Source organism: Rattus norvegicus, chromosome 10 (assembly GCF_021556685.1).
Source record: "Rattus norvegicus strain SHRSP/BbbUtx chromosome 10, alternate assembly SHRSP_T2T, whole genome shotgun sequence".
NCBI classification, from domain to species: domain Eukaryota; kingdom Metazoa; phylum Chordata; class Mammalia; order Rodentia; family Muridae; genus Rattus; species Rattus norvegicus.
In genome coordinates, this window is record NC_141543.1 from 78,408,132 (window position 1) to 78,434,616 (window position 26,485).

Consider the following 26,485-nt stretch of genomic DNA (forward strand, 5'->3'; position numbering starts at 1 on the left):
AAAACGGATTTTAGTATCCAACAAACTCTCCCATTTCAATATTTTAAAATACTTTTTCAATATTTTAAAAAAAGAGACTTGGGGGGCTGGAGAGATGGCTCAGTGGTTAAGAGCACTGACTGCTCTTCCAGAGGTCCTGAGTTCAAATCCCAGCAACCACATGGTGGCTCACAACCATCAGTAATGAGATCCGATGCCCTCTTCTGGTGTGTCTGAAGACAGCTACAGTGTACTCATATAGAATAAATATAATCCTGAGAGAGAGAGAGAGAGAGAGAGAGAGAGAGAGAGAGAGAGAGAGAGAGACTAATCTTATGCACATGGGTTAGCATCTTTTGCACTACGGGCTTGCAAGGGCCTGTGGAGGCCAGGAAGAGGGTATCTGCTTCTCTGGAATTACAGTGATTAATTAGCCACCCTGTAGGAGCTGGGAACTGAACCTAGGCACTTGCCAGAGCAATAAGTGCAAGTGCCCTTAACCCCTGCAACATCTGTCCAGACTATATACTTCTGTACACACAAGATAAGACTGTTTTTCTGGTTTTATTCTCCTTAGTTCTCAGAATTCTAACATAAAAAAAAAAAATCAAGCGAACAAAAAGTACTACTGGGCTGGAGAGATGCCTCAGTGGTTCAGAACACATAGGGCCCCCCAGAAGACCTGAGTTCAGTTTCCAGCACCCATGTCAGTGGGTCAGCTCACAAACCACCTGCCGCTCCAGCTCCAAGGGGCTTTGGCACCTCTGCATGGCGCATGTACATAATTTTTAAAACACAAGAGCTATCTTAGGGATTGATAAATGGATGAAAATGTCTTGTGTGTGCTACTTTTTAGTTAGTTTCTAGGAGCTAAAGAGATGCTGTTAGGGGTTGGGGATTTAGCTCAGTGGTAGAGCGCTTGCCTAGCAAGCGCAAGGCCCTGGTTTCGGTCCCCAGCTCTGAAAAAAAAAAAAAGAAAAAAAAAAGAAAAAAAAAGAGAGAGAGAGAGAGAGGTGCTGTTAGACATCTTGAACTACTCAGAAGACAGAAACACTAGCTGGTATGAGTGCTATGCTATCCAGGCACCATGCACAGAGACCCAGTGAAATGTGAGCCCCAAATGGCATCCACACCCCAGGCTCTCCCAACACCATCTCACTTTTTTCTTTATTCCCTACCTGGAAGGTTATGCCGTGGGTGGGAATAAAAACGTCTACTCTCCTGTGTCTTCCCTGCAGCTGCCAGCACTCTGTTTGCTGTGTTCTTTGCTGGCAAATCATTAAACAATCCCCCCAAAGGCAGGCCTCTTTCCCCGGGGCCACCCCATGGACAAGGAATCAGAGCTGTGGTCAAAGGCTGTTGGGCTGGAGCCTTGGGCTCTCTCCAACACAAGCCTTTCTTGGCCGTTGTCTCTTCTGAACAGAAGCCTCTTTGGGCTGATGTCAGCCTCCCAATAGCTTCTGAGGGTACATTGAGCATCAGAGTTGGCTGGTGGCTTGAATAATCCGTGTGCATTTCCTCCTAATGTAATTCATAAGTGCAACCTCCCCGTGTTCCATCTCTTGTTTCTTTAGTGAAGCTCAGGCCCACCCCTCACAATGTTAGAAAGTAAATGTAATTCACGACACTGCCCAGGAGCCAGAGACTGGGATCAGCCACGTTGAACCATAGAGTGTCACCCAGCCCCATTCACCAGCTGGCATTTACGCGCTGGACTCAGAAGACTTAGTCTAACTGATCCATTTGGAGACAATGTCTCCCCCCTCTGAGCTTTTCAGCTACAGGGAAAGCCAGCTGTAGAAGACAGCAGCTGGAACGGAACTGGACACTAGGCTGAAAGACACCTGAACAAGTGTGAAGGTGACCAGTGAAAGCTAAGCCCTTTGGCATGCTGAAGCTAAGCTCACAGTGAAGTTCAGATGAGCCTCTGGCACATTTGGACACTCTGGTTTCCTTGGGTTTCACCCAGTTCTTTTCTTTCTTTTGCTTTTTGTTTTGTTCTGTTTATTGTTGCTTTGGTTTGAGATGGAATTTCTCAGTGTAGCTTTGGGGTGTCTTGGAACTCCCAGAGATCTCTGTGCCTGCTTCTACCCTCTGAGTGCTGGAATGAAAGGCCCTTACCACCACACCTGCTCTTTTAGTCTTTTCATAAGTAACTGTCTGGCTTTAGTTTGGGGCCTTTTAAACTTAAAAGTCTTAACCGTTTTTGTTTTGTTTTGAGACAATGTTTCTCTGTGTAGTCCTGGGCTGTCCTTGGAACTCTGATCTGTAGTCCAGGTTGGCCTTGAACTCACAAGATCCACCTGCCTCTGCCTCCTGAGTGCTGGGATTAAAGGCATGTGCCACCACGTCCAGCCAAAGTCTTAACCTTAAGGATGACTTGGAAGCAAACAGCACCTACTCCAGCAGGTTTCTTTATTCCTACCACCTCAGACATGAGTTTGGCCAGAATCGAAACAGTGAAAGCATAAGGCAGAAGACAGGGAAGCTGTTTGAAACAGGCTGTTGGGTTAAGGACAATTAGTTCACTTAACTGTGGGGAGAGGAGAGTAAGGCCCTGCCTCAGAACTTGGGCAAAGCTGGGGCTGAGGATTTAGCTCAGTGGTAGAGCGCTTACCTAGGAAGCGCAAGGCCCTGGGTTCGGTCCCCAGCTCCGAAAAAAGAACAAAAAAAAAAAAAAAAAAAAAAAAAGAACTTGGGCAAAGCTTCAGAAGCTTTCATCTTAGAAATGAAAGGATTAGGTATTCTCCCTAAAAACAGCCACTTGACCCAGACCTTGACTTCCCTGCAAAGGGCCTCTCTTGGGATAGGGTTGAAAAGACCGAACAGGCCTCCGGGGCTTTCTGTACTGCAGAGTCCCAGGACTGTGTCAGAACTCAGTGATCTGCAGGGCTTCCTGGGATTCTTGGAGGTGGAGTCTTGAGTACTTCACCTGGTGGAGAATAGGTACCCAATTCACGTAACTAGGGTGCCTTTTAAGAAGTGTGTGTGTGTGTGTCTGTGTCTGTGTCTGTGTCTGTGTCTGTGTGTGCGTGTGCGTGCGTGCGTGTGTGCGTGCGCGCGCGTGCACACGAGCCTGTGCATGTATGTGTTGGGAAAAGGCCACTCTGTAGCCCAGATGGGCTTCAAAACCTAACCATTGTCTTGACTCAGACCCCAGGTGCTTAGCATCTTTTAAGATTTTAACCTTTGCGAGCTTCTTTTCTCAGCCTTCAAGATATTTGATGTGACCACTGAGTCTTGATAGGTCCCTCTTATTTACTCATAACTATAACTTTCTAGTGCCTCTGTATCTGGAAATCGTTCCTAACAGAGGGGATGTTCTGAGAAGTGTGATGGGTGCATTTGTCTTTGTGCCAACATGGTTACAAGCCAGTCCCTTGAGGTAGATTCTTTTCCTCCTCCTCCTCCTCCTCTTCCCTCTCCCCCACATCTCTTGTATTGTGTTTTCCAAAAGGAATTGTAATACAAGCTGTTCTCAAGCTCACTATGTGCCTGAGGCTGGCCTTGAACTCCTGATCTTCCTGTCTTTATCTCCTGGAGTGCCACCACACCCAGCTTGTACCTGTGGCAATAGAATCTCTTGGTGGTGGTGGTTTTGTTGTTGTTGTTGTTGTTGTTGTTTTGAACCACAACCCAGATTGCCTTGAACTCTATAAAACCAAGAATGACTGAACTGATCCTGCCTCTGCCTCCCAAGGTCCTGGGATTATAGACATAGTCACCATGATTCATTTTATATGGTACTGGAGATCAAACCTAAGGCTTTGTGTATGCTCTGCCAATTGAGCTACATTGCCAGCTCCTTGTGTGGAGGTTTTGACAGGATCTCTATAGCACAGAGTAGACTAGAATTCATGGTTATTCTCCTGCCTCAGCCTACCAGTTATAGGCATTTTATGTGTACTTGCATGGCTTCTTTCTAGAGGCAAGGGGGTCTTTCTTTTTTTTTTTTTTTTTTCTCCTTAGCATACAACTAAGGAGCTTTTTGAAATCTTCCTATGTAGCCCTAGCCGGCCTGAGAGTCACTACGTAGACTGAGGTAGTCTTAACTGTGTGGAATAATTCCTGCTGCCTTTGCCTCCCGAGTGCTGGAATTGCAGGCATGCACCAGCATGCCCTGCTCAGCATGGCTTCTTGATGCACTCAAGAGACAAGGTAAAAATGAAATGTAGCAAGCGGCTGCCAGCATAAGATGACACAGTTTTACAGCAAACTTTCCGTAAGTCCAAGGTGTTAAATAATGATTTAAAAAAAACAACAGTATAGGAGATGGGCGAGCCATTAGCACAGTGGTTTATCACCTGTGCCAGTCTGTATACGGACGTGATGCACCTTTACAACTGTCAACACAGTGGATCTGTTTCCATCAGCATTACTGTGAATGCCAGGATGGGCTGCGCTCCAGCGGTGTAACCTCCATCCACGGCAGCCTCATTGGACCTCATTGGACCTCGGCAGCCTCATTGGACCTCGTCACCCAGCAGTCATCAATGATGGGGACATCTTTTTTTTTTTTTTTTCTTTTTTCGGAGCTGGGGACCGAACCCGGGGCCTTGCGCTTCCTAGGCAAGTGCTCTACCACTGAGCTAAATCCCCAACCCCTGATGGGGACATCTTTGTGTGGGTGTGTGACTCAGTGATGGCATACGATCTGCACATGGAGTGGTGGCTGAGAGCCCCCCTCTGCCTGGCACTGCCAGGTGGTCTTTGCTTACATTCAAGGCATTCCTGAAGCAACCCAAGTAACCAGCTCCTGTTTTTTCTGCTTTTGAATCTTCCACACAAAGAGGCTAGACAGAGTATGGGGTAGGAAAGCCCCACCGAATCAAGAGGTCTAATTGTGTCATGGAGTTTTGGCTTGGTCAGAGATGGGGACAGATACATTTCTTCCCCCCCCCCCCTCCCCTGGAGCTGGGGACCTAACCCCGGGCCTTGCGCTTCCTAGGCAAGCGCTCTACCACTGAGCTAAATCCCCAAGCCCCTGACAGATACATTTCAAACGGAAGAATGAGGCCTTTCCTAGGGGGTGGGGCAGCCGAGGAGAGGAGAGGACCATTGTTTCTGTCTGAGCTTTTGTGACCTCTGATTTCAGGACACGCCTTTCCCAGCCCAGTCTAACAGGGGCCATTCACCTGAAAAGCAGCTCTGCACAGAGTCTGCCCTTGTGGCAGACTAGAAGCCACACTGCGGTGGCGGTGGCGGCCCCTTTTCATCTCAGTACTGGGAGGCAGAGGCAGGCAGATCTCAGAGTTCGAGGCCAGCCTGGTCTACAGAGCCAGTTCCAGGACAGCCAGTGCTACACAGAGAAGCCCTGTCTCTTGGGGGACAAGGGTTTGTAAGAAGAGATGATATTAAATCCTATCAGGAAGAAGGAGGCTGAGACTGGGAGGCAGAGAGCAGAGAGGCGCCCAGGCTCTGGCTGGCGAAGCCGAGAAGCCTAGATTCTGAAGCCTTTGGGCCCAGTTGCCTGGACAGTAGCTCTGGGAGGGGCTATGTGCTCACATGGGAAGGAGGATACCTCTCTGGCTTGTAGACTTGGAGGCAGGGTGATGCAGACAGGGTAGGAACTCGGGTCTAGAATGTAACCTCCTTTAACGAGAGTTCCATTTTCTTCTTCTGTGAGAAAGCAGGTTGTCTTTGAGGTAGGGCCTTGTCATATTGCCCAAGTCCCAGTGATCCTCCCACCCCATCCTCTCCAATAATTTGAAGATCTCAGATGGGCAGGACCCAGGCTAAGCGTTCGGCAACTTGTAAACTATTTCCAGTTTATTCCTTCCTTCATTTAAAAGTTTATTTTACTGTTTATGGATATGGGTGTTTTACCTGTGTGTATGTATGTGCACTACATATGTGCTTGGTGCCCATGGAGGCCAGAAGAGGGGGTCAGATTCCCTTCAACTGTAGTTACAGGCAGTTGTGAGTCACTGGTTCTAAGTACTGGGGATCAAACCCTGGACCTCCAGAAGAGCAGTCAGTACTCTTACCCACGGAGTCATGGCTCCAGTCCTGTTTTTCATTCTTACACCAGGCCTTTTATATGTAAAGTCCCAAACCAGACTTCCTGGGCCTTTCCCTCTTCCTGCCTCTCTATTTCACTTGTCCACTCCAGCTTTCTTCTGGTCCACCCTAGCATCTCTGCTCCCTAGCTTCCCTCCCCACCAGCATGATCCTCTGTAGCTTAAAAAAGCACACAGTATCCAGGCAGGCCATCCCAGCACGTGAGAAGTAGAGGCCCGAGGATCATCCAAGGCTAGCCTCAACCTCACAGTGAATCTGTAGCCAGCCTAGACTACACGAAACCCTGCCTCAAAAAAAAAAAAAAAAAAATATATATATATATATATATATATATATGAATGACAGGGTTGGGGATTTAGCTCAGTGGTAGGGCGCTTGCCTAGCAAGCGCAAGGCCCTGGGTTTGGTCCTCATCTCCGGAAAAAAATAAAATAAAATAAAATAAGACGTTTTCTTTATAAAAGAGATGGTAACAAAGAGAAAACCTTCTGGTAATTTTCCCAACATTTTAACTTCATGGGGAGACTCTGCCGTCTCAGAGACAGGTTCTTGTGGGAATGAGAAACACTTCTCAAAGTTTCCAGACCCAATTGCTGTTAGGATCTCGTTCTCAGCAGGTGAGCATCAATCTCTTTAAAGAGAGGGCCAGGTGAGCAAACCCAGAGCCTCTGTGAAGTTGTTGCAGTGCGGAAGGGAGCCAGGAGAGCCAAACCCATAGGCTGGTCTGCCTTCCTCCGCCACCCAGCAGCAGGAGCTCTGTTTTATGATGCTGGTGTGTCCAGCCACCCGAGATAAAAGCCAGGTAGTTCTAAGTTCAAGTAATGGAGGTTGCACTGCTAAGGATGATTATAAAATCTGGAAAGAGGAAGTAGGGAGAAGGACGCCTTTGATGTCTGGCCAATGCTCCTGATTACAAAGGCAAAATTGTAGCGGGGTGGTGGAGTTACCTGTCCAAGGCCCTGGGTGAAGGTCTGAGTGCCGAATCAAGAGAACTAAAAGGTTATTGCAGCAGAGGCGGGGGTGAGGAGAGGACCGGGAAACTGGGAGAGAGCTCAGAAGGCTCTGCAGAAGCCCACGCCCAAGAGGAGGAGAGAGATGCTGAAGAACTAAGACCAGCAGTAAAGTCCAGAGCTCAGCAGAGCCCTGGAATGCCCTCGGCGAGGCCGCAGTGAGTTCACACGGGAAGAAGGCGGGCTCGAAACTGGAAGAGCTTGTTCGGTAGGTTTGCAGGACCGAGAACAGGAGGGAAGTGACCGAGGATAATGAGCCGTCCCAGACTGTACCTGGCAGAACGCTGCCTTTGAGAGGCACCGTTGACCGCCCAGGGAGGAAGGAGTCATAAAGAGCTTTGTCTCTTCCAGGAATAAGAAGAGAATTATTATTGCGAGTACAATAGCTCCCGTTTAATGAGCACTAGCACTTGGTCTGTGCTGAGCACTTAACTAGTCATTATCTCTTGTCTTCAGGACAAGCAGAAACCATTTTTTCCCCTTGTTGTTCCCATTCTGAAATGAAGGCTAGGATGCCCACAGACTAACTTGCCCAAGGTCCTGCAGGTAAATGGTGAGATCAACCCAACCTCTGTCTTGGGAGTAAATCAAACCAGAAAGAATAAGTTCTAGGAAGAACTGTGGACTTAAAGCTATGAAATACAGCTGGTGCAACAGGCACACCTGCCATCCTGGCACTGAGTGGGCTGATGCTGGAGAGACAGGAGCTCAGGTCAACCCAAGCTACCTTGTCAGACCCTGTCTCTAAAACAACGTGAGCTAGCAGCTGCCCTCTCCACCTGTAGTCCTAGCTACTCCAGAGGCTAACACAGAAGGGCCAGACGTTCATGGCAACCCCAAGCAACATAGCAATACCATGTCTCTTAGAACACAAGGATTTTAACACAAGACACGCACACGCGGGCATGAACGCATGCACTAGTTTACATGTCGTTGCCAAGGGGTTGTGTGTGCAAAGCCAGTTTGAAACCTGAGTGATCTGCCCCTGGCAAGTATTCCCTCCTGACTTCTCCCTCGTGGTACCTTTAAGACAGGTGCATCATGGCCTTTATTAGGAACACACCAGTCACTAATCCTTAATTTCCTCCAGTTTCTGGGAGCCCCGCCCAGCCATGCCCTCACTGGATTTCAAAAGCTCTCACCTTCTAGTGTTGCTGAAAGAATGGGCAGGTGAGCACTTCCCTATTTGTGTTTAAGGAGCCTTTGTCCCCTAGATCTGATCTGCTGTCTCCCCAGGAGCCCTTCTTTGGGCTGGAATGCCTGGAAGGTGTCCCCACGCCCATGCCCCAGAAACAAGCTTCCTAGCCAGGTCATGAAGAATCTTGGTGGGAATGACTGGTTTTCATGTTTCGTCTGAGGGGACTTGCAAAGCTCTCATTGTAACTAAGTCAAACCATGCAAAATGTGGCAAGTGTGTTTCTTACACTACTGATGGGACTGTACAAAAAATAGCACATATTATCTGTTAAATCTGACTCCAAGGCCCTAGTTCTCAAAGTGACCAGAAAATTGATTCCCTTCACAAAGTAGCACAAAAATCTGGGGTTTTCTGAAACCTAGACTAGCTCTGGTAGCCAAGCTCATCCCCGTAAATGTGTTATCCAGACGCAAGTGCTCTTTGAGATTAGAGGAGGAAGAGTCAGCCAGAGCTGTAGCTCAGAGAAAAGCATTTGTGTCTCACATGTGCAAGGTCCTGGGCCCCATCTCCAGCACTGAAAAAAAGAAAGGTTTGGATATATTTCTTGTCTGTGTATGTGGCTCAGTCTATAACGTGCGTACCCAGCAGTGTGAAGCCTGGGTTCCACCCCAGCCCTGAGTCAACGAGATGTTGGGGCACATGGCTATAACCTCAGTACTCAGTGAAAATCAGAAACGCAGTCATCCTCAGCTACTTACTGAGTTTGAGGCTAACCTGGGCTACATAGGACCTTGTCTTGGAAAGAAGCAAAGGGAGAACTGAAAGAAGGAAAAGGGGTAAGTATCTGAGGCGATGCTTCTCTGATTTGGTCATTCTGCAGGGAGCAGACTCCTCCTGGGGCACAGGCTTCAGATTCCCACTGCTGGGTGCATCAAGATCCTGCCTATCCCTTTAAGGTGCCTCTAGGTCCTGCCTATTCCTTTAAGGTTCTGGAGACAGGACCTTCCCTCCACACTCCACTTTTTTCTGCCCTCAGGACACTCACGCTTCCTCAAAGGGTTCACTTTTCACCAAAGCCAGGAAGAAAGGTCTTCAGCCAGCATTGGTCTTTGGCAAATGCTCCTGAGGCAAGGAGATGGAGAGAAAAGACAGGAAAGGAAATACAGGAAGAATAAGAAAGCTTTTGTTACTTCTGTCCTCCAGTTCCAAGTCCTCCTTACCCACTCCGCTCACCCATCTTCCTCAGAGCAGCCATGGCCAGGGTTCTGGTGTACACTAAATTAGCGTCAACCATCTGGTTATAGACTCTCAATAACTACTCAGCAAATCCTGAGTTCCCCATGTATGACAGGCACTGATAAGACAGTGGCAGGGACAGGTGGCCCGGGGGCTGAGGAGGAAAGACAGCAGACAGATGCACCACAGTGGGGTTAAGACTATGGCTAGGGAAATAAAGGACAGAGTGGCAAATGTCAAAAGTGTGTTTAGGGAAGTGACGCAGGTTGTTAATTTTGGACAGGAAAAGATGAGGGGGCGGGGCTGGGATAAGAAGACTAGGAAGAGGTACACCCAGGCCAGCCACAGCCTTAAAAATGTGTCCGTGTGTCTCTGTGCGTGCTGTGCATGCACACACACAATTTGTATGTGTGGGCATGTGTCCTATAGCATACCTGTGGAGGTCAGATCGTCAACTTTATAGAGTTATCTCCTTCTGTGCAGTTTTCTGTGACTCCAAGGTCGAGGCTCGCCCAAGTGCCTTTACCCACCAAGCCATGTCCCGGAGCCCAGGACAGGGGGTCAAGAGTGCAGACGTCATCCCGAGAGCTCCGAGGAGCCTAGTGAGAGCTCTCCATAGAGACAAGCATGCTCAAGTTAGTCCTGAAGCCACTCTTGCTGCTGTATGAAGGGATGGCTAAGGCAACCCTAGCTAAATTTGTAGTGAGCAATGGTGGCAGCAGGTGGGAATGAGCTGGGCAGAGTTGGAAGAAACAGAGGTAAAGAGACAGGCAGGGAGCTAATGGTCTCCAGGGTGGAAGTGGAAAAGCATTTGTATAGAACTGATCAAATTTGGCGAGTCATTCATTCATTCATTCATTCATTCTGTCCTTCCTTCTTCCTTTCCTTTGTTGGTTTTGAGACAGGGTCTCACTGTGTAGCTCTGGCTGTCCTGGAACTCACAAAGATCCTTCCTTTGCCTCTGCCTCTGCCTCCTGAGTGCTTGGGAACTGGTAGTTTGTCGATTTCTTACATGTTGACATTTGAAGGAACTGAGGAGACTGGGAGGTTAGCCCCTAGCTGGGTGACATCATGCTTCTGACCCCTGAGAGGGATTAGATACTACACAGTGATTCATTCAGGCTTGAGCAGGCTGGGTTTGAGGTATCTCATTTAAGATCCTTCCCTCAGAAGGATCTAGAGGGCATTTGGACACAGGGGTCTGGCACCCTAGAGAAGATGAGACTGTGGAGAACCATGGCTGTGGGTTGGTTGGTTCACTCACAGCCCACCTACCTTGTGGGCCGGGTAGTGGTGGCACATGGCTTTAATCCCAGCACTCCAGAGGGCAGAGGCGGGTAGATCTCTGTGAGTTCAAGGCCAGCCTGGTCTGCAAAGCAAGTTCAGGACAGCCAAGGCTACACAGACAGATCCTGTCCCCCCCCAACCCCCCTAAAAGAGTGTGTGTGGGGAGCACCTAGGACAATATCTGGGGGTCACCGGCATTCTAGGGATCTGTACTTGGGCCTTTGGATCAGCTGGGCATCATGGTGCACACTTCTTTCAGTACTTGGGAGACAGAGATGAGAAGGAGGTTTGCCGCAAGTTGCTGGTCTACATAGTGAGCCCTGTCTCAAACAAACAAACAGAAAAAAAAAAGAAAAGAAAAGAAAAGGAAAAGACACCATATAAATAAGTAAGGCAAGTAACTTAGTTTTAAGTTGATGGAAAATAAGTTTTCAAAGTCAAATGTAAACATTTACAAACAGGTGCTCACGTAGCTCAGGCTGGCCTGAAACTCATTATGTAGCCTAAGCCGGACCCGTTGGCTTTCCTTCTGTCTCAGTCCTCTGAGTGCTGCAATTGCCATCCTGTGACCCCGTGCCCAGCTCTTTCGTTTGTTTTGCCTTTTTCCCTTTAACGTATTTTCCTATTTGCTCTGATCTGGTGGTGTCAGTTACCAGCGTGAACTCACCCACCTCCAACCCCCTTTTATCTGGTTTTCAAGAACAGAGTTTCTCTGTAACAGAGCCCTGGCTGTCCTGGAACTAACTGGCTTTATTTAGACCGGGCTGGCCTTGAGCTCACAAAGACCTGCTTGCCTCTGCCTCCTGAGTGCCTGGACCAGCTGTGTCCTCTAGGGGGCCTTACTTAGCATTTCGGTGCATGCCTTCCTCATCTTCAAAGAAGGGACAACAGCTTTCTACTTCATAGTGATATGCAAGTGCTTAGAATGGTCAGTGCAAGCCATTACTCTCTTCGTGATCACTGTTGGCCAGGTCAACGGAGGCTGGCCCTGCATTCAAAGTGAGCCCATGATGGCAGAGAATGGAGTCAGGTGAGCTAAGTTCTAGTCCTGCACGACCTTGGCTTCTTGTGCTCCAGGAGGCAGTGCCCGTCTCTTGGTGAGATAGAGCCTGAGGCCCTGAAAGGCAGGAGACAGTTAAAATGGCGGCTGCCTCTGGTTCTCATGCCCTCAGTTGCTGGTTCAGAATCAGGCAATCTGATGACTTCTTCTCTAGGTCCTCCTCCCCTTCCACCTGGCCAGGGACATCCTCCAACAGTGCTGCTCTGGCAGTGGTTCTGTTAACTCTGGGGACAGAGTAGTGGGTAAATATTTGTACATCTTCCCCTCTCCTGATCTGCCCTCTGCTCAGTGTGAGGGGGTCTTGGGATCTCAGAGAACTGGTCCATGAAGAAATGACAAGCTAGTCAGAGCAGTGCACTTCTGCGGTTAATTTCTGCATCCTATGAGTCTCTGTTATGTCGAAGCAGCCATATCTGACTCTCCACCACACAGATTCCCTCTGAATCACCAGGGGACTCCTCCTGGGAGCCTACGTGAGCCTGTGGACCCCACTGCATGGTCTAAGTGTTTCAGTCTCTCCAGCCTCATCTGCCATCTCGTCATGCCTGGCCCATCTTCCTAGAGTCTTATCTCAACCTGTGGCTTCCTCTGCCAGAATGACCTCTCCACCCTCACCTCTTCTGTTGGTCTTCCGGGTGACACATTTAATCAGTCCCCAGCAAGGCTACTGAGTCACTCTTGTGATGATAATCACTCTCCTCCTTATGTGGAATTATTAGTCTCTGCTCCTTGTACCCTCCCACAGTCCGTTGGACACACTAGCACCATGACACCATAATGTGGTGTGTTTACATGGCACAGTGGGAGCCTTCCGGCTTGGTAGAAGAAGATGAAGGGAAGGTGGGGACGATGGCTTAGTCTGTACAGTGCTTATCACACGAAGTGAGGACTGGAGTTCAGCCTCCCCGGCACCATGTTTAAAAAGCTGGCCACCAGCTGAAGAGACACCACTTGGTTCAGAGCGCTGGCCACTCTTGCAGAGAGCCTGGGTTTGGTTTTCAACCCCCACAAGGCAGCTCACAGCCGTCTGTAATTCCAGTGTAGGGGATGTGATGCCCTCTTCTGGCCTCTTCAGGTACCAGGTGCACAAATTCTGCATGTTCAGGCAAGCACTTATACATACAAAATAGGAATATAAATCGTGCTGTGTGGTGAGAGCGCACGCTTTTAATCCCAGCACTTGGGAGGCAGAGGCAGGTGAATCTCTACATCTGAGGCCAGCCTGGTCGACATGGTGGTGCACACCTGTAATCCGAGTGCTGAGGAGACAGAGAGATACAGGCAAGTTCCTGGGGCATGCTGGTTAGCCAGCTTAGCCTAGTTAACAAGCTCCAGGCTCACTGAGAGACCCAGTCCCAAACAGCACGGTAGAGAGCAATGGGTTGATAATTCCAATATCAAGCTAAAGCCAGTGTATTCACTGAAGAAAGAGCAGGTCAGCCTCATGCCTTTCATTTTCTGGAGACAAGAGCACATAACCTTCCTACCACACCAAATGTCCGTTACCACCAGCCCAGTAATCCTTAAATTCTGGAACCCCAACACCCCTACCCAGAGATTTTACTATCAAGGTTGTGATGCAAAGCAAGGTGGTCCCTATTGATTGACAGCCCCTTCCGGCAGCTTGCTTGCTCCCATGAGGGACAAACAGGCAAAGTGAGAACAGCAGGAGCCGTTATACAGAATTACAAGGCACAGGACGGAATCTACAGGGCAACCACTGATGGGGTGAACCAAAGAGGCATCGGTACCGCCTGGCACTGCCTCAGGATCAAGGGCAGAAGGCACAGATGCAGAAGCGCACAGCATTCTCAGAGCCCGGCATCTAAGAGGAGCAGGAGAGTGCTCTCAGCGCTTAGAGGTTGGGGAGCAAGTAGAAGGATCAGGAATCAGGAGACACTGTGGTCAGGAGAGGAGCAGTCTGTGTTTGGTATGTCTGGAAAGGTATGCCTTAAGGGTCCTACAGCTATTTGACAGCAAGTTCATTTAAGTCCTCACCGCGTAGGACCTCTCCTTCCTGCCCGTCCCCATCCCCTCTATCTCCAACACATCTGAAGTGACAAACAATGATTTCTATTTACTAGGAAGTAGTAAGGGTCACCCTTTTTGAGATAGGATAGCCCGAAACTCACTATGTAGCCCAGGCTGGCCTCATACTTCTGGCAAACCTCCTGCCTCCTGAATTCAGAGTTACAGGCCATCAGCCACCATGCCTGGCTAATGTCTGTTCTTGTATAGTACCAAGAGACCTGCTACTCAGCGCCAGGAAGATGGCCCAGCAAGTAGAGAACTTGCAGTGCAAGCCCGAGAACCTACTGTGTGTCCCGGGATTCCAAGTTGGAAGGAGTAAAGCAGCCCCTGAGGCTTGTCCTCTGACCCCCACGAGCAGCCCATAGCACGGATGAGCCTTGTCTCTGCCTGTCACACGCGCACGTGCACACACGAATAATAAACTTATTAATAATATTATCCTCAAAGTTTTTTTTTGTTTTTTTTGTTTGTTTGTTTGTTTTTGTTCCGGAGCTGGGGACCGAACCCAGGGCCTTGCGCTTGCTAGGCAAGCTCTCTACCACTGAGCTAAACCTCCAACCCCATTCTCAAAGTTTTAAAAGAAGCCAGCCTAAGTTGGGTGTGGTGGTCCATGCCTTCAATCCCAGTACTCCGGAAGCAGAAGCAGGAGGATCTTTGTGAGCGCGAGGCCAGCCTGGTCTACAAAGAAAGTTCCAACACAGCCAGGACTGTTACACAGAGAAACACTGTCCTGAAAAAAAAAATGGTCAACCTGGACCCTACCTAGAACACTGTAGTTGTGCTTGGTTCTTGTGCATAGCTCACAGCTGCCTGCTTGAACTCATCTAACCAAGACGTCTTCTCTCTGCAGTCCCACCCCTTGTACCTGTGCAACGCCAGTGATGACGACAACCTAGAGCCTGGCTTCATCAGCATCGTCAAGCTGGAGAGTCCTCGGCGGGCTCCTCGCCCCTGCCTGTCACTGGCCAGTAAGGTAGATCTTCACGCCACCCTCCTCAGCTGAACCCAGCATGGGCTGTGAGGACCCCCAGCCCTCTCCTTCCCTTGTCTCAAGAACGATAAGCCCACTGTGCCTCGAGGCCCACTGATAGTGGTGCACACCTTTACTCCCAGCCCTTGGGAGGCAGAGGCAGGTGGGTCTCTGAGTACGAGGCTGCCCTGGTCTACAGAGTGAGTTCCAGGACAGCTGGAATAGGACTACACAGAGAAGCCCTGTCTGGGAAAACACCACCCCCCCCAAAAAAAAAAAATTAAGAGAGAGAATAAGACCCTTTAGGCTGGAGAGATGGCTCAGTGGTTAAGGTCAAGAGTTCAATTCTCAGCAACCACATGGTGGCTCACAACCATCTGTAATGGGATCTGATGCCCTCTTCTGATGTGTCTGAAGACAGCTACAGTGTATACTCATATACATTAAATAAATAAATAAATAAATCTTTAAAAGAAAAGGAAAACCCCAACTCAGAAAGGAGAAAGGAAATACTAAGTGGAAGCGATCACTCTCCGTGCACCTTTACTTCCCTGTGATGTTTGTTACTTTGATGCAAAATAACTTTGGCTTGCACAAGGGATGTGTTTAAATCAGGGCGAGCCCGTGTGGCAGAGCGCCTTGCCTAGACTGCACCAGACCCTAGGTTTGCTCTCTAACACTGCATAAAGCAGGGCTTGGTGTTTGGAATCCAAGCCCTCCAGGATGAAGGCAAGATGATTACAAATTCAGTCCCCTCAGTCACATACCGTGAGGCCAGCCTAGGCTATATGATACTCTGTCTCAAAAACAAAACAAAAACCCAAAGAAGGAAGCAAAACCACCTCCCACTAAAATGTAAGTTAATCGCCACATTTAAAAACTGAAAATAAAAAAAAAAAAAAAAACTGAAAATAGGGGTTGGGGATTTAGCTCAGTGGTAGAGCGCTTGCCTATCAGGCGCAAGGCCCTGGGTTCGGTCCCCAGCTCCGAAAAATAGAAAAGAAAAAAATAAATAAATAAAGCACAAAAACTGAAAATAGGCTTTAATCCCAGCACTCAGGAGGCACAGGCAGGCAGATCTCGGAGTTTGATGCCATGCTGGTCTACAAATTGAATTCCAGGACAATCAGGGCTACACAGAAAATCCCTGTCTCGGGGTGTGGGGGGAGGGAACCCTGAAAATAAGCCAGCAGGTGGTGGTGCATCCCTTTAATCTCAGCACTCTCACAGTGGAGGTGGGCAATCACTGAGTTCCAGGACAGCCAAGGTGACACAGAGAAATCTTGTCTCAAAAATAATAAACAAAACAAATGCTTAAAATAATTTAAATGTCAGAATTCAGGAGGCTGAGGCAGACAAATCACAAGTTTGAGACTAGCCTGGGCTACACAGAGAAACGTCTCCAAAAAACAAACCAAGCTAAGCAAACAAGCGAATCCCTAGATGAGAGCTCCGGTGCACAGCAGCGCTCACAGAGCCGCCTCACGCCTCACGCCTCACGCCTCACGCCTCACGCCTCACGCCTCACGCCTCACGCCTCACGCCTCACGCCTCACGCCTCACGCCTCACGCCTCACGCCTCACGCCTCACGCCTCACGCCTCACGCCTCACGCCTCACGCCTCACGCCTCACGCCTCACGCCTCACGCCTCACGCCTCACGCCTCACGCCTCACGCCTCACGCCTCACGCCTCACGCCTCACGCCTCACGCCTCACGCCTCACGCCTCACGCCTCACGCCTCACGCCTCACGCCTCACGCCTCACGCCTCACGCCTCACGCCTCACGCCTCACGCCTCACGCCTCACGCCTCACGCCTCACGCCTCACGCCTCACGCCTCACGCCTCACGCCTCACGCCTCACGCCTCACGCCTCACGCCTCACGCCTCACGGGCGCGGTTGCGCGGCTTTCCTAAGCGCGCTGGTTTGCCAGCCTGCTACCTGGCACCTTCACTGTTACCGACGGTTATGGTTTTCTGTATAGCTTACCTCTATACCCAGGGGAACATGGACAAGATCCTTTGTATTTAATTTGGACTTTGATACAGAGTCTTGTTCTGTAACAGCCCAGGCTGACCTCTGCTCTCCTTGGTAGTTCCGCCACGTGTGTGAGCATCTGAGCCCACGAAGGCCTTTCTCATTCACAGCACCACAGTCCTTTACAGCTGCGGATTTTCTTCCGACTAGAGCTACCCTACTTGCGGATATTTAATTTCTCCTGCTTTACAAAATCTGGAGAAATGTTCGGGAGGCACAGGCTCAGCACTTGCTCTGCATGAACAGAGAGCAGGGAGTGGACAGAGAATTCAGAGAGTCTCTTTCCCCAGCTTCTCTTTACCTTCTGCAGAAGGGGCACGTGCTTATTCTAGAAACTTCACAGAAAGTGTGACATCTAACTCTGACTCTCCCACCCAGCGCACCCAACTTCCTTTGATGTTTAAAGCAGAGCCTCACGGTGTGATGTGATGTCGCTAGGCTGGCTTTAAAAGTCCCTTTCCTGCCTCCACCTCTTGGGGCTGGGGTGACAGATGTACAGCACCACACCCAGCTTCCTGCAGTTGTTTTAACCCAGGGTCGGACTTGACCATGGGCTACATAAGACAGTGTCCAAAGAAATGTAAAAATCAAACCTCAGAAAGGATGTTAGGAATCTAAAGAGCACCTGGCTGCTATGCCTGGTAACCTTAGGCCCTGCTCTTCCCTGAAGGCAACCCTTGCCTAGTGCGTTAGACTTTTGGTGGAAGTGGCAAAATAGCTACGAGAACAATTTAAGTCAAGTTAAACTGGCAGTCAGGATGGAGCATGGTGCCTGGCTTCTCTCTCTCTCCCTGCTAAGGGAACTGTCCTTTCCCCAAGCATGTCCATCAGGTCCTATCATCTGACCCAACCAATGGGAGTTTTCCTAGGGTCCCCTGCTCAGAAGAGGCATGCAAATGTCTCAGAAATCTCAAAGGCCAAACTAAAACACTTTTGCTTTGGCTTTATAGAATTCTCTTAAGTTCGGAGTGTTAATACAAATTATATAATAAGACAAATAATGCGTATGGATGGTTTAGGGGAACACACACAGACACACAGACACACAGACACACAGACACACACACTGGCTCCTAGGAAGTATAAGGGAAAGATAAGGTCTTTAATAAGGAAAAAAATTGAAAACCACTCACCCAATTTGGTTTCTGTTCTGGTTTTCCCTTAATATCAATGCTAAGTCAGGTGTGGTGGTACGTGCTTATAATCTTAGCACTCGGGAAATAGAGGCAAGAGGACTAGAAGTCCAAGGTCATGCTTGACTACACGTCAAGTTCAAGTCTAGCCTAGGATATATGAGACCCTCTCAAAACTAAAAAATGGGGCTGGAGAGATGGCTCAGCAGTTAAGAGCAATGACTGTTCTTCCAGAGGTCCTGAGTTCAATTCCCAGCAACCACACGGTGGTTCACAGCCATCTGTAATGGGATCTGATGCCCTCTTCTGGTGTGTCTGTGACAGTATACTCATACACATAAAATAAATATTTTTAACTAATAAATGAAGGGGAAAGGAGAGGGGAGGGCAGAGGGCAGAAGGCGAGCTGTCATCCCTGGCACAGTTGAAGGTGGCTCACCAGCTGCCATCCAGTGTGGCCGTATACTCTGGCTCACCCATCCAAACTGGATTTGACTCCCTATCTGTGAAAGGGGGTGGTAATGGGATTTATACATGAATAGCCATGAGGGTCTTTTAATTAGTTAATTTTTTTATGGATATTAGTGTTAGTCTGTATGTCTGTGTACTATAGGCGTGCACTCCTGGTGCCTTCAGAGGCCAGAAGAGGGCATCAGATCCTCTGGAACTGAAGTTGTAGATGATTGTGAGCCACCATGTGGGGGCGCTGGGAATTGAACCTGGGTCCTCTGAAACAACTGTCAGTGTTCTTAACCACTCAGCCATCTCTCCTGGTTATGGGGATCTCATGGGACAGTACAGATGCAAATGCATAATTTAATGCCGATTGTTCAGTAAATGACTACAGTGGCTATTCGGTGTCTCGGACATCGGTTGCCCTTCAATACCAGCTGTTGCTGGTTTGTTTTGTTTCGTTTTAGTTTGTTCTTTTCTGGTACTGGGGATCACTGAAGAGCCTTGCACAAGCCAAGAGTGTGCCGCACCATAATTCTGTTTGACTTTTTCATTCTTTTTTTTTAAAGCTTTATTTTATGTACATGAGCGCTCTATCTGCATGTACACCTGCAGGCCAAAAGAAAGCATCAGATCCCATGACAGATGGCTATGAGCTACCATGTGGTTGCTGGGAATTGAACTCAGGACCTCTGGAAGAGCAGTCAGTGCCCTTAACCACTGAGATCTCCAGCTCCGACTTTTCCATTCTTGTGACTGCTCCTGCCACTCCCCCTATCATGGCTGGACAAGTACAGCGGCCTTTTGCCTAGCAGGAGGGATTAGATTCAGATATGTGCAGCTGGGTACCAAGATGACAGCATGCAGGAGTGCTAAATCAGTAGTAGGACTGTGGGCTTGGAGGCTAGCCTGGACTACATAGTGAGCCCTCACCTTAAGACAAAACAGAGCAGAAAGTAGGCACTGTGGAGGGTAAAGTTCTGGGTGATCCACAGTGTTAGCGTCCATCAACCCTCTGAGTCTCGGGCTCCTGACTGTCTTAGGGAATATTGAGGAGTAAATGAACTCACATATGCAAACCGTATATAGCACACTAGCCATAATTTTAAGTGCTTTACATGGACTAATTAATGTTGTCATCGCAATAGCTCTCTGAGGTAGGGTTCGCTATTGACCCCATATACAGGAAAGAAAAGGGAAGAATAGAGGAGTTGCTCCAAAGTCGCACAGCTAATACTGGGAGCAGAGCTGGGATTGCGCTTCGGCACTCTGGGAAGGGAGATCTCAGTAAAAAACATACACCTTCTCCCCTCTGCCGTTGCTCTCAGGGGCAGCCTAGTGCCACTGGTCCTGTTGAGTCTTTCTAGCCCGACCCAGCTCTGTAGAAATCCCTCCCTCTAGCTTTCCCCAGCACATGGGGGTCTTTGGCTAAATGAACTTTCAACACAATTTCTAAGTCTGTGTTTCTTGGAGGTGCCCAGAGCAGGTAGAAGAAGACCATTTCCCCCATCAGAGGGAGCCGCTTTGCTTTTATCTGTTTTGTGTGTGAAGTATTTGTGTCACAGGGGACAGCTCAGACTGCCCCGAATATCAGATATTTACATTGTAATTCATAACAGAAGATTTACAGTTATGAAGCCGCAACAAAATTATTTTATGGAGCTGGGGAGATGGCTCAGTGGTTAAGAGCACTGACTGTTCTTCCAGAGGTCCTGAGTTCAATTCCCAGCAACCACATGGTGGCTCACAACCATCTGTAATGAGATCTGATGCCCTCTTCTGGTGTGTCTGAAGGCAGTGACAGCCTCTGCCCACTTGCATCCAAAAAAAAAAATTTTTTTTTTTTTGGTTCTTTTTTTTTCGGAGCTGGGGACCGAACCCAGGGCCTTGCGCTTCCTAGGCAAGCGCTCTACCACTGAGCTAAATCCCCAACCCCGCATCCAAAAAATTAATAAATAAACCTTTTTTTTTCTCTCTCTCTCTTTTTTTTCGGGGCTGGGGACCGAACCCAGGGCCTTGCGCTCCCTAGGCAAGTGCTCTACCGCTGAGCTAAATCCCCAACCCCATAAATAAACCTTTTAAAAATTACTTTATGACTGGGGACCACCACGACATGAGGAACTGTGTTAAAGGGTCACAGCATTGGAAAGCTTGAGAACCACTGCTCTCAAATATCATCATTTTAGTTGTATGTACATGGGGAGCCTTGACCTTCCAAATGGCTCGGCGCCTCAGGCCTAGAAGGCAATGTTCTATTACGGTTAAGCAGATGACGTGCAGAAATAGTCACTGTGGTCTGGAGAGGAAAATTTAACAGCTGTCTAGTGGATCGAGAGACAGGATTTCAGCTCCCTCTGTGCACACCCTGAATGGGCTCCTGGTGGAGCCTTGCTTGCTTACTGGCCCAAGGCATCTCTGGCCCAGAGACATCTCTGCGCTGTCTTTCTAAGCCTGCGTTTCTGGTTGTAGGAGCTTACCTATCCTTTCTGTCTCCAGACACTCCGACACTCATAGCTCCTACTCTTGGATGCAAGTGGGCAGAGGCTACAGGGAGTCCCCGCTGGACTATTACTCATCCCAAATCTTAGTTTCTGTCCCTAGAACTCGGGACACAGGAACACCCAGAAAGTCCTGTTTATTTTCTCCTGCTGGCAAACTCTCTGGGTTCTTTGATCGCTTTTACAACTTTATAATTATGGGCTGTAATGGGCTAGGATGTTTGAACTTCATCAGTAATTGCCTTCTACTGCTCCTACCCCAATTCTTCAAAGAAGTAAGAATATCTCCAAAGAAGGGAGTCCCCAAGTCAGGCCAGGCAGGGCCTAGAATCCTGGGTATGGGAAACTCTGAGAATGAGAATCTCTCTGTGACTGGGAGGGTACCCCTCCCACTCCTCACCCATCCCCATCCCCCCCTCCCCCGACTGAAATTACCAGTAGGATCCCTCCTCTCCCAGCACTACTGGAAAGCACTTGTTTGCAGGGCCCTGGAGGAGCTCAGCTGGGCTGGCCTTTCTGGGAGGAAGTGGTTGAGAGGCCAGTGGAAACTGCAGTTTCTCAGTTTCTTCTCCAGTCCATTGTAGCGTCCACTGAGAATTTACTCAGGGCCTGGGGTGGGAGTCAATTAGTCTAGGCAGGCCCTGTAGAGGGACCAGCTCAACTCTCTGGGCAAGAGAGAAGAAAAGAAACTTAACCTAACCAAAACAACACACACACACACACACACACACACACACACACACCCCCCCTGCTTAAATGTCTCATGCCCTCTCCTTGTCCCCTGCCTGCAGGCAACTGGTTCTGAGGGGCCCACTAGCCCCTGCCACTGCTCGGGGAGTGGGGAGCAGAGAGCAGAGGACAAAGCTGCTCCCAGCCTGCGGGGCAGGAGACCTGCCCCAACAGGCTCTCCCTGGCAAGACAGCATAGATCAAAAGAACTGGGAGTGTGAGCCCTAGGCCTGGCTCCTCTTCCTGCCACTGTGACTTGCAGAAGAGTTAACTCCTTCACTGCCTGCAGGAAGGCCTCGGAGATTCATCAGGGTCCCTGGGAGGGAGACAGCACCAGAGGTGACAAGGCTTTGAGCCTAGAGTCTGGGAGGTCCCATACCAGGCTGGGAGCAGCTCCTTCACAGCCCTGTACTTGACAGTTGGTTGTGACTGCTTTCCTCTTATCTTCCTCCTCTCACCCCCTCACAGGGCCCCCAGGTTCCCTCCCCTTCTTCTGTCTCTGACTCTTATCTGTGCTGCCGCTGCTGCTGCATGGCTGGCTAGATTGTGCTCTCTCAGATACCCACTTGGAGCCCTTGGTGAACCAACACGTGCACCTGTGCACGGGCGTGTTCTCGTGGGAGCAGCCCTTAAAGCCCCTTTTCAGTAAGCACCCCTAAGCAAAAGAGCGAAGGGATCAACCATACAGATGGTTGTGAGCCACCATATGTGGTTGCTGGGAATTGAACTCAGGACCTCTGGAAGAGCAGTCGGGGCTCTTAACCACTGAGCCATCTCTCCAGCCCACAAGAACTCTTTAAGGCCCTGAATTGGAACCAAGAGCTTGGAAAGCTAGAGTGTGGTGGGGAGAGAGCACCCTTGGGTGACACTGAGGTGGGAGATCTCCCATGGAGGTCAGAACAGTGTCCCGGGCCTCAGCACTATGCCTGAACCTCACTCCTCGGGGCTGGCATTCCGTAGCCGTAGCTGCCTCTGGCTAGGCAGGGTCGGGTCCTTTGATCTCCTCTTTTCATCTCTATCTCCTTGGTCACTCACTGCTCAGTTCTCACTGCCTGATCCCTGAGCAGGGGCTGTGTCTTACCCTAGAGCCAAAGCCACCATCTGGCACCCAGTGAAGCAGGGGTGGGGGGTCCATTTCAAAAGGAAATAGTGTATGCTGTTCTTTGAAGGCAGTGGGTTGGGGCAACCAGGGATCCCAAGCTCCTGACTCTTTGCACATACACATGTGAGTCCCCTGACTCCTTGCACTCGTACCTGTGAGTGGACAGGGTGCACGTCCTAGGGAGAGATGAGTGTGGAAGTGTGTGGGGTTGACAGCCAGCCGTGGTCAGGGTGGGACAAGCCTCTGCTATGTTTCTGCAGGCGCGAATGGCTGGCGAGCGAGGAGCCAGCGCTGTGCTCTTTGACATCACAGAAGACCGATCAGCTGCTGAGCAGGTGCCTGGGGATCCGGGGAGGGTCTGGATGGAGGAAGGCAGGGTTCTTGGGGTGGAAGCAGAAGTCACACAGCCCTCTGGGGCTTGGTCCTCTGCAGCTGCAGCAGCCCCTGGGGCTGACTAAGCCGGTGGTGCTGATCTGGGGTAGTGATGCGGAGAAGCTGATGGAGTTTGTGTACAAGAATCGGAAGGCCTATGTGTGGATTGAGCTGAAGGAGCCCCCGGCTTGGGTAAGTACCTCAGGCCTGCCTCAGCCTTGCATCTTCAGTCCTCTCACCTTATCCACCACCACCACCTCCACCCCCGAACCCTCTAGTCCACCTTCAGCCCCTAGCCATGCATCTCTGGGAGTTTCTCCCCATCTCTGAACCTCCTGTACAAGATGAATAGATTGGGCCTGGGGGTCCTGAAGTAGTTTTCAGCTCTGTGGTTTAATGGCACAGAGAAGAGAAGCCTGCCTGCTGGGCTGCCAAACTCTAACCCCTAGTGCTCTCTAGGAAGGAGCTCCCTTTGGGAGCAAAGGGACCGGTTTTGCCTGCAAACACAGGTAGCACTTTTCACGGCTGCATCTGGAGACCGCTCTCCTGCAGCCCCAAGCAGAGAGGACTGCCCAGTCCAGTGAATTCCATCTCTTTATCCCTCAGGTGGGAGGGAAGCCCAGCGGCTCACGGCTCTCCCTGTTTTCTCTAGTATCCCTTCCCGACTTGGCCTGGCTCTTTCTAGAGTATGACCCTCTTCTCTGCTTCCCCCCCACACACCCCCAGGCAAATTACGATGTGTGGATCCTCCTGACTGTGGTGGGCACGGTCTTTGTGATCATCCTGGCTTCGGTGCTACGCATCAGGTGTCGCCCCCACCCTAGCAGACCGGTGAGCAGTGTGGGCTGCCCAATAGAAGCGGGTATGGGTGTAAATGTGGAGGGAGATAGAAAAACGTGAGGCAGACAGGTGTCTTATGACCATGAAACAGCCTCCATTTAAATAAACACTCTAAGCTCTCTGTTGGTTTTTAGCAGCCTCTCCAACCATCCATCCACCCATCCATCCATCCATCCACCCACCCACCCATTCATCATATATACTAAGTAATATCTATCAGTTTCAGGTGCTAGGAACGGTACCACAAATAAAACCAAAAATAAAACAACCCACCTCACCCCCCCCCCCCTTAAGAAGCTTTCTGGGGCTGGGGATTTAGCTCAGTGGTAGAGCGCTTACCTAGGAAGCGCAAGGCCCTGGGTTCGGTCCCCAGCTCCAGAAAAAAAAGAACCAAAAAAAAAAAAAAAAGAAGCTTTCTTTCATCAGGGTAGTGATGGTGGTGCACACCTTTAATCCCAGGATTTGGGAGGCAGAGGCAGGTGGATCTCTCCAGGTTCGAGGCCAGCCTGGTCTACAAAGCAAGTTCTAGGACAGCCAGGGCTACAAAGAGAAACCCTGTCTCAACCAACCAACCAACCAACCAACCAACCAAACAAACAAACAAACAAACAGCAGCTTTCATTCTAGTGGCGGGGGGAAAGGGGAAGCAGACAATAAAGGAAGTAAGATGTATAATATTTTCGATGGTAGCATGTGCTTGCTACACACAACAGTGAAATGGCAAAGAGGAACAGGCATGCTGGAGAGACAGGTTAACCTTTTCTAAACCAGTCCCAGTGTCTGCATCAAGAAAATGATGCTATAGCTCAGACCAGCAATGGGTGAGCGTGGGAGTTACTGTCTGTAACTCGGTTCAAAAGGATCCCCAGGCATACAGACAGACATGCAGACAAAACACTCATCCACACAGAATAGAATAATATTTAAAAATATTTGTTTGTTTGTTTTATGTGAGTACACTGTCACTCTCTTCAGTCACCCCAGAAGAGGGTGACTATTACAGATGGTTGTGAGCCACCATGTGGTTGCTGGGAATTGAACTCAGGACCTCTGGAAGAGCAGTCAGTGCTTTTAACCGCTGAGCCATCTCTCCAGCCCCATGTAATAATATCGAGTGTCATCAAAGAAAAGCCTAACAGAATTTATCGAGCTGGAGGGACAGAAGGTCACAGCTGTGCAGGAGCTCAGAAGGGCTGTGCCCTCAAGGGCACTCATTGGCCTGTGCGATCAATGGGGTGATGGGGCCCAGGAGAGAGGAAAGCAGAACTCTTGCCTCACTGTGAACTCCCTCCCTCTTCCCAGGACCCTCTTCAGCAGCGGACAGCCCGGGCCATCAGCCAGCTGGCCACCAGGAGGTACCAAGCCAGCTGTAGACGGGCTCGAGCTGAGTGGCCAGACTCAGGGAGCAGCAGCAGCTCGGCCCCTGTGTGTGCTATCTGTCTGGAAGAGTTCACAGAGGGGCAGGTGAGGTGGGCCAGGCTGGAGAAGGGGGTGGGAGCTGGGGCGCAGTGGACAGGTCTAGGTACGACTACATCATAAGTACATCTGGGTCTACGTGTCCTCCAAGGCAGGGATCACTCTAAGATGTGGCCGTTTTGCTGAGCTTCTAAGAATAAGCAGCGATAATCATTGAGAGGGAGCCTTGTGCCGGGCCACAGTGGCGCTTTAAGCACATTATCTCACGTTAGCCTTGTGACAGAGGAGGCTGGAGAATAGATTGGGTGCCTTATCCTTACTGTTGCAGAAACTGTTGAGAAACTAGAGCCAGGCCTTGTAGTGCCTGACTCTAATCCAGCCCGGGTGATAGGAAAAGACCTATGCAAGGGGTTGGGAATTTAGCTCAGTGGTGGAGCGCTTGCCTAGCAAGCGCAAGGCCCTGGGTTCGGCCCTCAGCTCAGGAAAAAAAAAAAAAGAACTATGCAAAACTGTCTCAAAAAAAAAAAAAAAAAAAAAAGGAAAACCAAAAACTTGCCCAGAGTCATACAGCTTAACACAAATCTATCAGCTACCAAAGGCCACACTGCCATTACTCCCTGTCCCTTTGCAAGTAGGCGGCTGCAGGAAGGCAAAGCCAAGAGGGAGTTAGGGAAGTCCTTGTAACCTTTGGTTGGGGCACTACTGTTTGCTTCAGGAGCTCCGGGTCATTTCCTGCCTCCACGAGTTTCATCGAACCTGTGTGGACCCCTGGCTACACCAGCATCGGACTTGCCCTCTCTGCATGTTCAACATCGTAGGTAGGAGGTGAACTGAGGGCATACAGGCGGATCCAGAACATAGCTGCCCTATGGGAAAGGGTTTTTCTCGTGAGGCTGAGGAGAAGCAGCCATGTTGGCTTCGGCTGCGAATTGCTCTAGAGTCCTGTGTCTGTTGGGGGAGGGCTGTCCATACTGAAGCCATCTTTGTTTTCTTAAAGAGTGCGTTTTCATGGCAGCGTTGCTTCTAAATCTGATTTATTTGCAAATTTGTTATTCTAAGGTCCTGGCAATAAAGGACCCTATTCTAATAAAATTGGTATAGCAATTTTCTAAAAGATGGGACTGAAATAAAAATCTTAAAGAAAAAGAACCTTGTGCTGGTCCAGCCGAGAGGA

General features: G+C 49.6%; 1 protein-coding gene across 5 annotated transcripts in view; it reads left to right on the forward strand.

The window, feature by feature from the left end:
• The window catches only part of Rnf43 (ring finger protein 43), a 72,880-nt gene that overhangs the window by 41,544 nt on the left and 4,851 nt on the right, over positions 1-26,485 (forward strand). For all 5 annotated transcript variants that reach the window (XM_087572123.1, XM_087572122.1, XM_087572124.1 and 2 more), the window contains 6 exons: positions 14,612-14,734; positions 22,944-23,018; positions 23,116-23,247; positions 23,782-23,886; positions 25,198-25,359; positions 26,027-26,129. In XM_087572123.1, the coding sequence (XP_087428249.1) occupies positions 14,612-14,734; positions 22,944-23,018; positions 23,116-23,247; positions 23,782-23,886; positions 25,198-25,359; positions 26,027-26,129 (700 nt within the window). The remainder of the gene's footprint in view (positions 1-14,611; positions 14,735-22,943; positions 23,019-23,115; positions 23,248-23,781; positions 23,887-25,197; positions 25,360-26,026; positions 26,130-26,485) is intronic.